We start from the raw sequence: 19,085 nt of genomic DNA, 5'->3' as shown, positions 1-19,085 counted from the left end.
CCATCACAGGAATAAATTACCTTTTAACAACATATATTGAAGTAGAAAACTGTTATTTTAAATTGTAATAATATTCAAAATATTACTGTTTATGTTTGATAAATGAATGCAGTCTTGGTGAACAAAAGAGAATTTCATTAAATTAAAAAAAAAAAATCTTGAAAGATTATTATTTTTTTTTAATCAGGAACATTTAAATGGTAGCGTATATGAAGGCAATTCTGTCATTTTTAATAGTAATGAAAATTACACATCAAACAGTGTCTGTTTTCACCGACACCAATTTAAAACACATCAAGGAACTTCACTTCACAAATTTAATTAAAAAATTGTTTAAAAAAATGTAAGAAGTAACAAATGGTAAAATGATTAAATTATATGTTACAGGACCATGACAAATTTACATATTCATGTACATTTTAAACAAAAATCTTAGAAAATTTTGAAGAGTCCATGAACACATTATGTGTCAACTTCCCAACAGTGTTTTTGAAGCAGGACAAAAAAAAGGTCATGACAAACGTTCTATATCAAAATCTTTTTTATTTGTATCAGTTTGTGCCAAGTATGATTCTGTTCAAATTGTGAATCACCAAAGAGACTGACTTGCATAACTCGAGGCATTGTTTCTAAGCAGGACAGCAGGGGTTAGCGAAACGAAAACAAGGTGAAACTGTTGATGAATGTGCAATGCAAGTGTATCATGGATAAGAAATGCAGTTCATGTCTTTATAATCTGAGTCATCTTATTAGTCTACCTCTCAGCTTTATTCACATATATTTAGCAGCGAAAGGAAGCTGTGTGTCTTTCTTTCATAAGACTGAGTCATCTGTTGTTTTAGTGCCCCTAGTGAGGAAGACGTTCACTGCATCTGTGCTTTTATGTTTTTGAAGCTTACTTGAGTTTGCTGTTGGCTCTGTTGTAAGTAAAAGAGGATGTGGTGCCATTGAAGTGAGTTGGAGTTTTAATCACAGACTCGAGGGACGGACTCTTCCTCATAAGAGACGAGGGCTTCAGTTCATCACATGACCCTGAGAGAGACAGAACCACAGACACAAAGGGGAAATTTAATATTGTGTCCAATTACTGCCACATTTCTGGAGAATATCCTCTCTAAGGACATAATAAAATCCACAAAGAGAAGACATGAGACAATATATATATAAAGCAAACCACTTTCTGAAGAAATAATACACCAACATAATACATGATACATGATCAAAATAATAAGGTATGGGGTCATTAAATATTTTTTTGTAATAGATTAATAATTTTATTCTGCAAGGGTGCATTAAATTGATCGAAAGTGAGAGTAAAGAAAATTGTTACAAAATAAAATAATTAAAAAAAATTATTGCTCAGCAAATTAGCACGTGAATGGTTTCTGAAGGATCATGTGACACTGAAGACTGGAGTAATGACCCTGAAAATGTAGCTTTGCCATAAAATGAATAAATTACAATTCAATATTTATTACAATAAAAAAACAGCTATTTGAAATTATAAGAATTTTTCATAATATTGCTTTTTTATGTTTTTTCATCAAATAAATGCAACATTGGTGAGACATTAAAATATTTTACAGACCCCAAATATTTGAATGACAGATACTTCCACTATCTTCTCGGCTTGTTTTACTACATATTTATTACACTTCACTATCCTGAAGAACTGTTTGCACTATAAATGTACACATTTTTCTGTTGTTGTTTTTTAATATTATTATTATTATTATTATTGGACAACTCCAGTGGAAGTCAACTGTGCATTCTGAAGACTAATGCACAGTTGACTTCATCTTAGACACTGATGTTATCTGTAAGACAGATTTCAGACAAAGATAATGACTTTGTATTACAAGTGCATACATGCGCACAGTTTCACAATTTCTGTGGTAAGCAACAACATGCCACAGCTGCTATGAACAGTTTAAATGTAAATGTTTCTCTACAGTATAGGTGTTTAAGGATAACTGAAGTGTTGTTTCAAGGACACTCCTCAATTCTATGTCACTATGAAGTACCATTGTGGGGGAAATCTCCAAAGACGATTTTTCTCTCAAGGGTCTTTGACAGCGGCTTGATTCCAGAGTGCCTCTAGAAACATAAAACACATGTCAGTGATAGCATGGCCCATACTCCAGTATAAATGCATGGTTTATTGTGAGATTTGTAGTACCTGAATGGGTGAGACAGCAGCAGCAGGGGCTGTACGGACTGGTATGCCACTCAGGGGGCTTCTGGGAGATGTATGCATCTGTACTGAGCTGCTGGGTCCATCTAGAAGAATACAGTGAAACACTTTTAAAAATGGACATAGAAAATCCTCACAGACAACATAAAAAATCTTAATGGATAGTTCACTCACTGGATAGTATATCTTTACTTTCTTATGTCATTCCAAACCTGTATGACTTTTGGAACACAAAAGAAGGTGTTTTTGAATTTAGAACAGCTAAGGTGCGTTGTTAGACATAATGTGGAGCGGAGAGACTAAAACCAACTCATCTGTTCTAAATTCACTGTAAAGCATGGCTTTATAGGGCTTATTGCTTTTATAAAATGTTAGCATGTGCTTAGCCCACCCAATAAGTCAAAATTTTCAACAAAAATCTAACATTTTAAAACATTTTCATAGTTTTATAATAATCCTGATGTAATAAGGGTCACAGATGTATGTATCTAAAGTAATTTTCAACAACTTCAAATATGGCTAAAACAATCATAATCAAGGACAGGTACTATCCGCTGACTTCTATTGTATGGACAATAAAAAAAATCTGTTAGTAAATTTGGGCGGGTAAATGATGACAGAATTTCAATTTGTTGGGTGAATTATCACTTCAAGATCATTTACACAGGAAGTTCAGTAGGACATAATACAACAAGTCAAGAGGATACTGCATAATATCGCTTTTAAAATTCTTCATCCAATATAGTTTTTAACTGGCCCATCCTTGAAAAACAGCATTCAAATTGTTACAAATGAATCTGAATGAATATATTAAATGTGAAAACTGGATTTGTCATAATACAAACTGCTTATGGTAAAGAAATGGTTCATGAGGACCCTTATGAGGACAATTATATTTGATGAAGCTGGAATGACTGTTTGACGGCACCACATTAGACTTTCTGAAATACCCTATTGTATTCTGCAGAACAATTTATAAAAATCACAAGCTGTACTAAAGGTTATTAATAATGGGACTCTTTGTCTTATTATTCTAGGAACATTAAACAACCTCTCCAATCTAACATGACATTTTTTTGTGATTAATGAGCAGAAGTCCTGCTGTCTCACCACCCGTAACTTACAGAAGTATCTGTCCAGCATAAAGCAAGGCGGGAATGATTTGAGAGGCCTGGCTGCTGTAATGAGAGGCAGACTTTCCTGCTGCTGTGTTACTGAAAGATTGTGATGGCAGACAGATGTTTGGAGAGAATTACATCATTCGCTCAGATTAAAGCACGGCTTCTGTTAGCATCTGTTTCACCATGATAGCACCATGATCTAAACATTTAATCACTGCCTAAATATTTTTTCATCTGAGGCATTTTACTCATTAATGGCTCAGATATTTAAAATTAATGTTACATGGAAGAAAAGGGGGAGGACAAGAATGAGAATGAGGGGAGACTGAGGAAAAAAGAAAAGCAGCGAGAAAGGTTGTGTCCTCACTCGGCACAGCTGTGTCGAAAGACTTGATGAGAGATTTGACCGTGGCTCCTGGTTCTGAGGGCATGCTGCATCCACTCTCATTGCCGTTGGTTAGGAAGCCACCAGGTGCATTCTGGGACAAGGTCATTCGGCACCAATGAGGACCGCCATCTGAGTCAGAGAGACTAACATCTTCACTCCATGACCTATCAATCACAGAACACATATACAGATATAGAGAGGCCACAGGGATGTGAATGTATTTTTCATGAGGTGCATTATGTGTATATGAATAAACTATTTTACATGCTATACAGTAAAAAAAATAAAATACAGACAATTATACAATTTTCATTGTTTTTATGACTTTAAAAATACAAAAAATGTAAACAAAAAAGTAGATTGATACCAATTCATGTTTAATAATTTAATAATAGTAATTTCAAAATGCCATTTAGTACTAATGAATTATATAAATCATATTTGGTTCACATCTCACCCAAAAAATCAAAAGGTAAATTATATTTGCATTAAAAATAATGACATAAATTAAGATATTTTAGGACTTTTATTTCAGGACTTTTAAGATACTTTAGAATTTTTCTTCACAGCTTTTTATTAAAATGCAGTATTTTATTAAAATACTGCAATAGAGTGCAATGCAATACAATTAAACAAATTAAAAGCCTGACAAATACTTTGCAAATACAGTTTTTCCACATTGTAGTAATGAGTTTTTTTTTGTTTGTTTTTACTGCAAAATGGGGGTAAACATAAGGAAATTAATGCCACAATCTAAACAATCTTAAAGGTTGTACAAATATGCATCCATGTTCTTTATGCACAATATCATTACTTATTTCTGTCTTTTGGTTTTGAAATGAAACACGACCAGCCGTATCTTTTGACAGGTTTTGTGGGATTCAAAAATGATGGCTGATTGTTAAAAATTCACATATAATGTCCACAAAAAGAACTACATTAAGTGACTAATTGAATAATTTTAAGTACAAGACCATAAAGATATACTTTCTCAAATATAATCAATACTCAGTAGACAACATTGGTATATTAGAGCTAATTGTCCCCACATCACACAGTGTACTGGAGACAGTACAGTATATGCACATTTGAGCACATTTAAGTGAAGTTTACTACCTGAGGCAGACATTTTCTCTTGTGCAAAAATGGTTCAATATAAGAACAGTATTGCATAATATAAAAATGCTAAATATTAGCAAGGACACAGTTCTAGTGATGCCTCTGCTTAGGATAAAGTCCCAAACTGTCTGTGTCATGTTTCTTTACTGTAGATGCATGTAAACAAACATGTGACAGCAAAAAATGAGAAGCCCCAGTGGAAGCAGCCTTAAAAACACAGACATAACATGCTGGAGTGATCTGATTTATTGACTTTAAAAATACAGAATACACTGATGAAAATGTTATACATAAAACCCCATGTGTTAGAGATACTGTAAATAGTATTGTATCTCTCATGAGTACAAACGTCATTGCAGTCACATGAAAACAGTACACAAGTTACATTTACACATTCACTGAATCATAACAGAAACTGCATCATTTAAAGGCAGAGGTGTGAAACTACTAAGCATGCAATCATATTTTGGCACAGTCATGTCCTGAACTGTTAATACCAGCATGAAATATAATTTCTGATAAACTGCATCTAGATGAATATGTTCCTGTGAGACATACAACCTGAGATTTGACAAAACGGCAGTTGAGGTCCTAACTTCAAGTCTTTAAAAAGCTCAAAGTTGATTTTGTACACTTCATATTTGAGAGTCATATCTCACTCGCATTCATAATATCATGTGATATTCACATTCACTGAGAACTTGCAAACTGAAATTGGCCACAGATGAGTGAACAATGCAAATAGGGACGTGGAGTGGAGTAGAAGGATTCACGCATAAGGAACACAAACAGAAGTGCTTAGCTAAGTTGTTTACTTTGAACGTGAGGTAAAGCACATTTCTCAAAAGCTCGACTGATTTCTTATCACTACTTCTAGTGATAGTGATGTAACAAAAAACGACACAGAGACGACACAACCACCTTAACCCTACAGCAAACATCATCCAATACAAGTAATCTCCATTGGTTAGTGCTTGAGTAAATCAAATAAAAACATTTAAAAGTTAGTGGGTTGTAAACCAACTGGGTTTTAACTATAAGAGTCAGTGTGTTTAAAGACTAAAACGAGCTTGATATGTTGGAGTGTTGATAGGAATGGTTTGTCTGCCATCTAGTGTTGGACTTACTCACAGCAGTACAAAACTAAAATTTCATCATTTGAAAAGTGGCACATGAAAGTTCCCAATGTCTTCATGTAACTGAAATAGATGTATCTGCTCTGCCCAATATGTAAACACAGCGAATATGAAAGAAATGACCTGGAATAGAGGGAATTAAATGTTTTACCCTGTTGAGGCTGCTGTTGAAATACAAACCATAAACACAAAATCAGTAAGTGCTGGTGAAGTATTAAAGGTCCATAAATGTTGGCTTTATTCCTAAGGCAGCACAATACACAGCTAATTTTTGTACTTTAAAAAGACAGGGCCCAGTCAGGGATATAATAAGTTAATGTTACAGATACATCCTTACACAATCTGTTCGCTTTTTCTTCCAATTATCCCCAACATTTGAGTTGGCCCTGCTTAAAGGTATAAGAACACAATCCTAAAGCAGGCCACATGATCACACACTTCAAATAGTGCAGGTGCTGTTCGCTTTAAAACAAACACTAAATATCTCCTCTGAGCAGCTGTGGAAACATAAGGGTTTTGTGATATCTTTTTCATCAAAAAATTTAGAATTTGTCTTCACTTTCTCTTCATGAATAATACTGACACACAGATAACTCTGTATTACAATACTGTAAACCAGTCATCAGTTTTAACCCTAGACATCTATCGGCCCTCAACTGCAGTCTTGGAGGTCTCAAATGCAGGTCCAGTGGCAATTCTGGAAGATACAAAGAAAACAAAGGTATATTTAAGGTTCAGAATTCGTTTCGGAATGAAGATATATTAAAAAATATTTGCTAAATTGAGAATATTAGGATGAAAGCCTCAGATTGACTCAGTGAGATGAGCAGCATCACCAGTAAATCGAGCATCATTTATGAAACAAATGTTTTCATCATGGCAGCAATTGCTCATACGTCATCATCAACCTTCATGCATCTCTCTGGAAATCAATAAAACATTTGATACTTTTCATTAGCAGATTGTAAGCAGATGAGTGAAGGAAGAAAACCTTCAAACATTTCCAGAAACCTGTTTGTTTCACAATATATGTGCAAAAATCAGAGCAAACAGCAGATGTCGCCACATACAAAGTTTTCGAGGGCAAGAAAGTAAGGAAAAGTAGAACTGGCAAACAAAGCAGACCCAGCCCCATTTGAATAAAATGAGCACAGCCAATCAGATAGCAGTATTGTTCAAAGCAGTGGGCGTGTGGCTAAAGCAGGGAAAACAGGCAAGACACAAGCTGCTGAACATCCTCAATGATTAAATCACTCTGACCATCCATTAGCATTCATACTAGCATTCTGTATGAGTGCTGGGCTGGTGATAGCAGTGCACTCACCTGGGTCAGAGGGAAATCCTTTAGAGAACAATCTCAGGGAGCATCTGAGGGAGGGGGAAATCGACGCACACTGGCTGTCCGTTTGAACGGAGGGGAAGAGTTTTTAAAGATCTAGCAACTCAAACGCACTACTTATAAAAGCGCCCATCTCAAAATACTTCAACTGGTATTTAATACATGCACTCATCTTATTTGATTCCTATAATGAACCACACAGGTCTAGTGTCACATGATAATGGGGAGACAATGTTGCTAATGCTCTCCAGTCTAAAGCAAAATATTTTATGAAGCTAGCACACAAAACAGACATGAACACCAAAGCATTAATGCCAGCCCAACACCAAAGAGTAAACACCATTTGACACTGGTTACGATGTTGCTGGGACATTCATTTTCCTCAAACAGTTTGTTCGGTGTATCAGATGTTTTTCTTGTGGATGAAATGTATAAATTTGCACATCAAATAGATCATCAGTTCATTATCAGTCCCAACTCAGTTCATCTAAATGAGTGTTTATAATTTAAGTGATATGGCAGGTACTGTATATTTGTGTGTTAAAAATAAGGTTGTGTATGAAACCTGAAAAAAGATGTATTCACTTCCTATGACATCCCACATTCTCTGTGTATGTGATTTGGTGGCTAGTTAAAGAAATAAAAATAAAAATAAAAATTATGTTAAATTGAGTGGTTGAACAAAGTAAACAACATTTAGAGTCTTGTTATTGTTAACTAGGGATTTAACGATTAACCACGAGCTGCTTGAAAATCAATTCAAATATGTGACGATTCAAATCGGTTGAGATGCTAAACAAATAGCAATTCATTTAGGGGTAGGAGTTTATATGAAAGTATGTCTGAGGGGAACTTACTGTCTTAAGAAAAGTTTAGATGGTATTTTTTCTTTTCATTTTGCCTCTGTATAATGCATATTAAAGTTCATAAGTGCAGCGCTGCTTTGTTCACAACACTTTAAGCGCCACCTGCTGGTAGAGTGAATCTGCATCTCATTCAGCTTGTCTGCTGTTTCTGTTTCATGGAGATATTTTTTATGTATAGTTTCACAAAACTGAAGTCAAACCATTCTGTTTTTGCTTCAGATTTTGAAATTATACAATCTAATTTAGATTAAAAACTGCTCATGTTGCATGTGTGCAGCATCTTTGTTTGGATCACGATTAAAATGCAGTGGTTGCCTCTAATTTTAAATGGAAAAAAGCACAGACAAATCCTTATTTTGTTTATGTGAAGATATTTCTTTTATTTGTGTTATTTATTTGATTTGGGGCTTGTTTTAAAATTTCAATTTAGCTTTGTTATTTACAGTTACATTATATTTACAATTTGTTATTTAATTTATCCAAAGGAACTTACAAATGAGGACAATAGAAGCAATCAAATCCAACTAAAGAGCAATAATATGCAAGTGCTATATTAGTATAATATTAGTGTTATATTTCAATTTCACAAAGAAACACGCAGCATATTTTGTCCAAGCAATAATAAAAGGAAACATTTCATTTATAATTAATAATCAAAATCGTGAATCGAATCAAATCGTGAGTTGAGTGAATCGTTACATCCCCATTAAAAACATTAGTGCTATATATATATATATATATATATATATATATATATATATATATATTATATTTTTAATGTATATGTAATATTTAAAAATGACAAAAGCTTTAACTAAAATTTAAATGAAAACAGAAAATATGAAAACACAAGGTAATTCAAAATATTAATAAATATTATAATCATAACTATAAATGATAACTGATATAACATTGAACATTTATAAATGTCCAAATTTTTATTCAATTTCTAGTAAGAGATAATCAAGCAAATATTTGATGACTACAATACTTAATGTCTAAAGTTCATTTGAACTTGTCTTTTATCTTTGTCTTTTAGTTTCCTTTTTTCCTCAGCAGTTAAAAGGAATATTTACAGAGCTGCCTTTGGTTTTGAACACAGAACGTAGTCGTTTTTTTGGGGCCATATCATAGTTTAAAGCTACTATAAACAACAACAACAACAACAACAACAACAAAAGAGTAAACAGATGCAAGATAGTGTGTAAAAGCAGAGAAGTGAGGCTAATTTTGCATGACTAGTGATTTGAGTGTTCATTGGTACAGTTTACTGCAGCCTTTAAAATGTGAGACATCAATTTCAGACTCTTAAAATGTCAAATTCCAATTCTTTATCTGATCTTGAGATTGTAAAATAGCTTAACTTTGGAATGTAGCAAACTATACCAGTGAACCCAGTAATCAGCTGTCAGAGATTGATATTTGAATAGTGGTGATGATTGTAAGAATTGAGAGCCCAGATGGATAGCAGAGGGGAGGGCAGTATTGAGTTCATGAGTAACTGTGTACCTGGTGCCCTGGATCTGCTCCAACTCTGAAGCCATTCTTGCGCTGTGCTCCTGCTCCTCCTGCAGACGTCTGCGCAGCGTGCGCAGCTCTTGCTGAGCTTCCACCTTTATGTCATTGGCAACCACTACTGCTGTCTGGAGGTCAGCCTGGAAACGGCGCCACTCCTCTGTCTCATCCTGAAAGTCCGCACACAAACATGCATTTTTAGTCATGTGGAGCGGAAGTGTTTTGGCCTTCTTGTGAGCTCATGGGGCTGGTCATGGAAATGTCATTTTCAATCTCGGTGACTGATGGACACTGACATGGTAGGCTGCAATCCAGCTTGCATTTGCAGCTCAAAGTGTGCTCTAATGAAGACCGTTCTGGTCTCATACACATAGCACTGTTCTGCACAGATGGAAGATATTCCTCCTGAATTATACAAACTGACATCCACTGTCAAACATGCATGGCTATGCTGTAGTTCATTACAAAATGAAGAAAGTACAAGAAGAAAAACAGATAAACAATTCCACCTTCATCTGTTTATTCATGGCCTTAATCTGCTTCTCCAGCTCAGCCTTGTTTTCTTCTAGCCTCTTGATTTGATCTGAAAAATCAGGACAAAATTATAATTCACAAAAATTATATAAACACTACAATTTAAAAGGGTTGCATCAGTAAGATTTTTTTTGTAAAAAGAGATTCATATTTTCATTCAACAAGGAAGCATATCATTTTTTGTTTTAAATAGACAGTAAAGACATTTATAATGTTACAAAAAATTATATTTAAAAAAAAAAATCCTTTTCATTCGAACTTTCTAGTCAAAGAATCCTAAAATAAATAACTAAAAATTAAGCAGTGCAAATGTTCTTAATATTGATAAGAAAAAGACATGTTTCTTAAGCACCAAATCAGCATATTAGAATGATTTCTGAAGGATCATGCGACACTGAAGACTGGAGTAATGATGCTAAAAATTTATCTTTACCATCAAAGAAATAAATTAAAATAATAATAATAACAAAGAAAGCAGTCATTTTAAACTAAAAATTTATAATAATATTAATGTTTTTATCCAATAAATGCAGACTTGATAAGCATACAAGACTTCTTTCAAAAACATAAAAAAATTAATAGACTCAAACTGTAGTGTATAACATAAAATAAATGTATTTAAATAAATAAAAACTAAGCCTACAATTACATTTGTCTCTTAAAAATCTTAATTACTGTGATATATCCAGACATTTTTTTAAATAATATTTTTTTACTAAAAACAATTTTAATTTCTTTTGAATTTGGGGTAAACTATGACCCGGGCAAGTTCGTGAAACTTAGGACTTAAAGCCAAACAGAGTCTTGAAATATAAATACTGTTTAGCTTATATAACTAAGGGTAATAACAAGGAGCTATTTAAATTTATTTAGTTCACTGCAGCTGGACAGACACAAGCTGAGTTGCAATAAAACTACAGTCTGCAGCATGAAATTTCCTCCCCCCTGCATAGAGAGGAAAAGAGAAGAAAACAGACACGCTCACAGAGCATAAGAATCCTGCATGATGCAGTTTGGCAAAGATTTAAGATGGAGAGATCTAAGTACAAAACAGCTCAGTATCTCAATCCATCCAGGCTGCCAGAACCAATCAATGTGTTTCACTAATCACAGCAGACTCCAGCCAGGGTGTGTGCATGTAGGCCAGATTCTGCCAGATGATACTGTATATTTAGCATTGGCTGAGGGCGAACAGTTAAACATTCACAGCATCAGGTTCTGATCATTTGACAAGGTGGTATACTGAGATTCAGAGACAGATAATCGTCATACTCTCCAGGTCCAGAATGGTCTGGTTGGTGTGCAGTCTAACTGCCCGTTGCTGCTCCACCTGGTCCTCCAACTCAAAGATGGTCTCTTTAAGGTCCTTGATCTGGTTCTCAGCATCTCTGTTCTTCTCATCTAAAGCGATCATGTTGGTTTTATGATCTTGTTCCTGTTTCTCCACCCTCTCCAGCAGCTGCAGCCTGTCTACCTCCACCTGTACATACAGACACATCAAGCCATGCCTCAAAAACAATGTTACTATTTTTAAAATACTGTAGTGCAGCAGGAAGCATGTCTCTTATTTAATAAGGCTCTTTTATTGCAGCTCTAACTGGCCAGTACTGCACACTGACTGCAATCCACAGCCTTTGACTAACACAAACAGAGGTTACTGGCAAAACCTAACAACAAACCAAATTATTTTTTAAACACTTGATAATGATTTGAGGAAGAAAAAAAAAGATTGCCAGAGCTAAGGATTCAGATCATAACTGCTCATCCCAGGCCGGCACAATTCACACTTCCTATCGTTTTTGACCAAATACCCCTTGATTTGTAGGCATTTTCATGTAATTGTAAGATACATAAAACAGATAAGGCAATTGATATGCCAGTGCAGAAGGGGGCTCGTCCATACCCCCGACCCGCGACACTCCCGGTGGTGGAGGCATCCGTGTAACACACAGCATGCCTGGAGACCTGTTCCAGGGGCACTCCTGCCTGGAGACATGCAAGATCTGACCATGGGGTTAAAGTTTGGCGACAGGCTGGTTTAACTTGGACCCAGTGTGTGCCGTGCTTCCACGCCCACCTCGGGACTCGGCCATGAAGCCAGTGCTGAAGCAGTCTCATATGCAATACCCCTAGCGATGTAAGTGCTGCTGCAGCTACCATATGCCCCAGGAGCCTCTGAAATAGTTTCAGTGGGACCGCCGCCCTGCCCCTGAACGAATTCAAGCAGGTCAGCACCGACTGCGCACGTTCCTCTGTGAGGCATGCTGTATGTTTGACCGAATCCAACTCCATACTGAGAAAAGTGATTCTCTGCGTTGGGGAGAGTTTGCTCTTTTCCCAGTTGACCTGAAGACCCAACAGGCTGAGGCGCCGGAGCACCAGGTCCCTGTGTTCGCACAACTGATCCCAAGATTGTGCTAGTATAAGCCAATTGTTGAGATTGAGGATGCGAACACCCTGTTTTCTGAGGAGAACAAGAGCCACCTCCGTGCCCCAAAGGGCAGGACCTTGTACTGCTATGCCCGTCCTTTGAACGCAAACCACAGAAATGGTCTGTGGCACGGAAGGATTGACACATGAAAGTACGGGTCCTTCAGGCCGATTGCTGCAAACCAATCTCAGGGATGGAGGCACCGGAAGATGTGTTTCTGCGTCAACATCTTGAATGGTAACCAGCTGAAGGGCCAGGTTCTATACACGCAGGTCCAAGACTGGTCGTAACCCACCGCTTCTCTTGGGTACAATGGAAAACCCCATCCTCATATCGGCTGGAGTGACCGGCTGTATCGCATTCTTCGCCAGTAGAACTGTGATCTCCGCACGCAAGACAGGAGCATCGACTGCCTCCACTGTTGTGAAGCGGATGCTGCTGAACTTGGGGGGATGCTGGGCGAACTGAATCGCAAAGCCGAGGATACCGTGCAAGCGGGACCAACAGAACCAACGCCATACCCACAGTGGGGCAGCGAGGTGGAACACAGGGACCCAACTTGGGTGGCTTGTGAGTGGACCGGAGAGGGGTCTTAATGCGCGTTGCAGCGCTTACCTGGTTCCACAGGTTGGCAGAGGGCTGCTGCCGGCTGGCGAAGGAGGAGGTTGAGTGAGGTCCGGCGTTGGGCCGTCCTTTTTATGCTTACGTTGTAAACAGCTGCAGCTGGATGTAATAATTGCATGCCAATGTGCATTGGCTCGTTTAGTTTACACTCGAAGTAGATTGGTCTCTCGAAGCGAGATCCCAATTTGTCGGTCACCGACGTGACGTCGAGAGTGACCGACTGAAAGGGAACTTAACATCTGAATTCTATAAAATGAGTATTAAATCAGACAACAGGAAACAATATTGCTCCAGTGTTGCATATTAATTAATTGAGAATTAGATCATTCTTGTTGCGGTACAGGCCAGGTCATAATTCACTTGACAGCTGGATCAGCCTATACAGAACAGAACAGCGTCTTGAGTCACACAAAGCTCTTTTTTCAGAGCTTTGTGAACAGAGACGTGCTCACTGAGTGTGCTCTAAGACGAGTGTGGCATCTTAAAGTTCTGTCCAGTGGCAACTCCCTCAATGACATCTGGACTGAGGGTGTATGCTGAAGCCAAAAGGCTTGGCTCACTCAAAGCGGTTAGGTCAGAGAGAAAATTAAAGTTCATTTTGCATTTGGAGGTGAACTGGGTTCATGTGACAACCACGAAGTGCCAGTGATGTTCATGTTCTTGTGGGTTTATAACGGTCCTTTCTGTGTATAATTGTATTTTAAAGGATGAGGAATGCCTCTAAACACATCACTACAACATTTACAAGTGCAAACTAGGCAGCTACAAAAGTTCGCCTATTGATATTTATGTAGGTTCCTCTCTAATTTTCTTGTGCTGTAGGCAGAACATGAAAACATGCTCTATGGTTGGATGTAATGCAACTGTATATGTAGTGACATTTTAATAGGTTACATGCAGTCCTTTTTTGACATTAAGAGAAATAGAGAGCTGACAGAGTTTTGTAGAACTCAGAGAGGGTATTAGGCAACAAAGTTGTTTACCCAAGTTGTCCTTTTAAAACTGTATCACATAAATGTTCCTGAAGGACTATTAAGGGAAACATGCTTGTTGCTTAAGGCTGCATGGATGCACAGGGAGTTCTTGCCCAGTACAAAACCATACCACCAATCCAAACTGTATGCTAACTGTCAATCATCAATCATCTTTGATTATAGTGGTCCTGACAGAAATACTAACTGACTCTGCCTGAGAGGTAAGGAAAAATCCCCTTACTTGAGTTGTTTTTTTTATATATGAAATCAGTGCTTCCCAAAGGTTTGAAATGTATATGCATTGTAAATTATGCAAAATTTCAGCATTTAAATTGTAGAGTTCTCCTTTGTCATATAGTGCCTCTCTCAGTGAATGGGACACAGATTTTACTGATACTAGTAAAATATATATATTGAATATTCCTGTGGGGAAACATCCCAGCCAGAAACTACAATAGTTTACTATGAATGAAATGGAAATTAAATGAAATACAATTAATTGTGTAACCAAAATACAAAAACAATTATAAACCAGCCCGAAAAACACTGGGATTCTTATTTTGAAATGTATATGCTATTGTGGGCTGATCCTTAAGATCAGACAGAAAATATGCATTCTTACAACCGTCTAAAACATTATATAAAGGTCATAAAGTAGACATTATCATAATTCATCAGCTCGAGTTCATATGCAATCGCTTGGAATAAATGTGCGCTATTCATTGATTGAGAATCACTCTGAAGCAGTCTGAACTAAGCGCTGTTGACCCTGTTGAACACACAACAGCGCTGCCTTGTGACACGGCAGCGTGCAGTGCTCTTTTTTTCTTTCTTTATTTTAATGAAATCATTTTGAAGTTTAATAATCGATAGGCTGTATCGTGATTTATGTTTTTAAATCTCCCAAATATAAGACGACTTAAAATGATCATTAAGACGTTCGTTTTAACATTTCATGTATTGAAGACTTTTTATGACAGGGATTTTGCTTTATTCGCACACGTGCAGTATGCGCACATATATTTTTATTTGCAACTGAAGCACCCGCGCTGTCGAGGCCTGTGTCTGTGAAATATCTGCCGTGACTCTGCAGCACACAAACTAGGTATGGGTCATGATATTCGAATATTTGATTAGTCGATTTAATTACGGAATATGGATTAGGCTGTGCGATTATTTTCTAAGGATGTGAACCGTGCCTGAGCGCGTCTGACCCCCAAAGCCCGGTTTGGTTGACTAATGTGATCGCTCTGTGCCGCGCTCGGACGTGGTTGGTTGGAAGGGGTGGGCCAGAGCGTGGTTCAGTTTAATCAGGGCGCGGTACACATGCAGTGTGAGCGCTAACAGCGCCGGAGCAGGGAACTACTGATACGTGCAGCATGATTACGTGAACATTTGTGAGTGGCAAACGCAGTAGATCTATAAAGCAATATGTTGTGAGAGGGTCTTCTGTGTCACCGCGTCCCAAACAACTCAAAATAATAAATCACAAAGTTAACAAAACGATGCTGTGCGGAGCAAGAAACTTCCTGTTTCCCATGTATTAAGTCGTGATTACGAGCTAGCTGCATTAAAATGATTTGTTATTTGTTGAAAGAATAAAATGTAATATTCCACTGGTTGATAACCATAACCATTTACTGCCCATATATAAAAACATTTCGACTCTGTTATGTTGAATTTTCTGAAGTAAATAACGTTATGTGACTATTCACAAGCTTTTAATTATGGTATAAATGCTTGAAAATAATATGTAACGTTTTAATATCAATAAGCTTTGGGCTTTGTTACTTTTATTATAACACAAAGCCTCAGCCTTCTGTCAATTTTAAGATAAAATACAAACAATAAATGTTTTTACGCTCTTTAATCTGTAGTGAGATATGCGCCTCCTTTCAAGCGGCATGTGAATCAATGATATTTTCCTGTTTAATATTTCAGCACAAAATAAAAACAAATAAATATTTGAGTGCATGTTGAAAAAAAACTGAAAAATTTAATACAAACGAGTGTCTCGTGAAATAAATCAATTTGAGTTTAAAAAATCGTCAGTAAGCCTATTGCTGTTTTTCGTGTTATATGTGAAGAATGACAGGTGCCACATACTTTTTTTTAAATTATTTTTTTGGCTTAGTATACAGGTGTAATATATTCACTTTTACTTCACGCAATGTAACATGATTTTATTATCGTAATTTGACTTTATTCCTAAAATATTATGACGCTAATCTTATTTATTTTTTTTAATTTTTTTTTGAGGATAAACTGCTCAAAAATGCTCAACTCACTGTCTTGCGCTGGCCGCTTTGTAGGCTATTTAAAAAACAAACAAACTTGAATTTAACAAACATAAATTAACTAAATTAATAAAGAATCTAAACGAAATATGACCACTTTGCCATTAAAAACCCAAACTAAACTATTATAATGGCTGCAACAGTGACAGCGATGAGGACAGCGACACAGGGTTGGGTCTGACTCGGGCAGAGAATTCTCAACAGGTTGCGCTCCCGTCTTCTTCCTGAGCATGTGGACATGCTCATTTTTTTGAATAAAAATATGAAATAGGTTATTGTTATAAATACAGACGTTAAAATTAATGTTCACATAAGTGCCATCATTCAGGCGGTTCACAATATGTTTTAGTGCGTACTGTGTTTTAAGAATGATATTCTGTTTTAGCGCGTAATGTGTTTTAAGCCTAATATTCATGGCTGAATTAATATTTTCTAATCTTAATTAATCTGTAAACTTTTATTTAAAATGCTATTAATGTTCATTCTCATTTTTAAAATATAAATGTCCTAGGCTCCTACAGCCTTGTGAGCAGTTGTTAATCGACGGACTGTTATGTTATTAAGTGCCGTCGTTCGATTATGTTATATTAATATGTTTCAGCAATCATACAACCATCAATTGGCTTGAGTTAGGATAGAATATTCTCTAATGAATTAAACAGTTTGTTATCATACAGATTGAAAGCCTGAATAGTCTCTCTCCCTCTCTCTCTTTTTATGGGTGTGTGTTTATGCGTGCGTGAGTGCATGGGTGCATGCGCTGGAGGGGTGTGATTTTCTACTACTAATCGAATAATACCCAGCGATTATCGAATATTACCTTTGCTTAAAATGCACATCCCTAGTGGGAACATCAGCGGGAGTAAACCGTTCTCATGCACACAAATGAGCAGACACAAAACGTGTAGGGCGAGGGTAGATTTAACACTAGTTAATCGATCGCGGATGGTTTCATTATCTTGGGCAGATAAAAAACTGCATGGGCCACAAGCTATACAAATGTACCAAGTTTCATGCTTTTATGAAAAAGTGAACATTTGACCTCAAATTTTATCACCTGGACTACTTAGCATTCTTGAAGTTATACTAAAATAATAAGGTGGAACTGGAACTGTTAGTTTGTGTATACCAGGGGTCTCCACCTTCCACCTTACCAGACCTAATTATACACAGGATGGGCATTCCAGGCATCGGTGGATTTATTCTAACAATATTCTAATAGCATTCAGGCACTACCAAATTAAAAGCTAGTGATGAACAAATAATTGGCAAGTATTTAGGTCACTTCAAGACTATTGGAAGTGGGTGATACCTGCATCTTTATATTATAAACTACCAGTGTAGTTCTACACCTTGTCCAGCTGCTGTAGCTCTTGTCGTAGCTCCGTGCAACTCAACTCCAGCTTGTCTCTATCTTCATGCGCTGCTTTAAGCAGACTTTGCAACTCTGTGTTGTTACTGGCGCTCTGCACTGCCTTCGGCTCAGCTATCTTCTGCCGCTCCACCTCCACTGCCGATCAAACTTCCCAAAGTAATTATCAGCTGATAGCTATCAGTAGCCGATCAGTCGGAGCACCCCTACAAAACTCTGCAGGAAGATGGCCCTTTGAAGGTGCCATAGAATGGAAAACTGTATTAACCTTGGCATAGTTGAATAATAACAGTTCTGTACATGGAAATGACATACCGTGAGCCTCAAACACCATTGTTTCCTCCTTCTTATGTAAATCTCGTGCATGCAAAAGACCACTGAAATATAGGCGAATCAGAACATTACACCTACTGTGAAGTTACAGTCGGGATCACTAAAAGTTACGCCCCCAACATTTGCATATACCCGCCCATTTTCTATGCCAGCCGCCAGTTGAACCTGCACAGCCGAATCATCAGAAGTTCTGCAGGTATTGTGAAGAAACAAGCGAGGATAATAGCGAAAATGGCAGATCATGGAAATAAATGTTAGGTTCCAGGCTGTGCAGGGTATGTGATGTGCAGGGATGGGTTGGTGTCTGTATTCAGAAAGGCACAGAAAACAAATAACGCGCATTCTAATAAAATAACGCGAGCCACTAAAGGGACATGGTTAGCTTTTTGCTAGCGCTAGCCTGTTACATTACAGTACATAAGATTTAACTTACCACATAAACAGAGTAAGGATGGATGACTGAGGATGATGGCGAAAAATGTAAAGATCCTGAGCACCACTGACAAGCATCTGATCTTGTAAAATCTGTGGCAAGTACTGCTGCTGTAGTTTACACAGAACACGTGCAATCGCAAATCTCGAAAGTGAAAGTAAAAATTATACTATACAGTATAATTACCCAACGATATAACTGTGAGAGACAATATTGAAATATATTTTCCCTGTGTTTCCTTCCTGCTGTGTGAGCTACTGAAATGAGCCGCAGTGTGAAACAGCCAATCAGAGCAGCGCTCAACATTATTATTCATGACCCTTCCAAATAAGGTAAAAAAAAGGTAATTTAATTCTAGAGACAAATCCTAGGGTTGTAAATGGACATGTCTAACCGTTTCTGGAGATTT

At 37.0% G+C, this 19,085-nt stretch overlaps 1 protein-coding gene across 3 annotated transcripts in view; it reads right to left on the bottom strand.

The window, feature by feature from the left end:
- LOC109086671 (cytospin-B-like) overlaps positions 1 to 19,085 on the bottom strand; it is a 146,901-nt gene that overhangs the window by 41,022 nt on the left and 86,794 nt on the right. For all 3 annotated transcript variants that reach the window (XM_042724836.1, XM_042724837.1, XM_042724838.1), the window contains 7 exons: positions 11,485 to 11,692; positions 10,188 to 10,261; positions 9,673 to 9,848; positions 3,683 to 3,867; positions 2,180 to 2,280; positions 2,025 to 2,097; positions 900 to 1,032 (listed from right to left, as the gene is read on the bottom strand). In XM_042724836.1, the coding sequence (XP_042580770.1) occupies positions 900 to 1,032; positions 2,025 to 2,097; positions 2,180 to 2,280; positions 3,683 to 3,867; positions 9,673 to 9,848; positions 10,188 to 10,261; positions 11,485 to 11,692 (950 nt within the window). The remainder of the gene's footprint in view (positions 1 to 899; positions 1,033 to 2,024; positions 2,098 to 2,179; positions 2,281 to 3,682; positions 3,868 to 9,672; positions 9,849 to 10,187; positions 10,262 to 11,484; positions 11,693 to 19,085) is intronic.

The sequence above is a fragment of the Cyprinus carpio genome, chromosome B5 (assembly GCF_018340385.1).
Source record: "Cyprinus carpio isolate SPL01 chromosome B5, ASM1834038v1, whole genome shotgun sequence".
Classification (NCBI taxonomy): Eukaryota; Metazoa; Chordata; class Actinopteri; order Cypriniformes; family Cyprinidae; genus Cyprinus; species Cyprinus carpio.
Note: the sequence above shows the minus strand (reverse complement) of the source record. Positions and strands in the feature narration are given on the sequence as shown.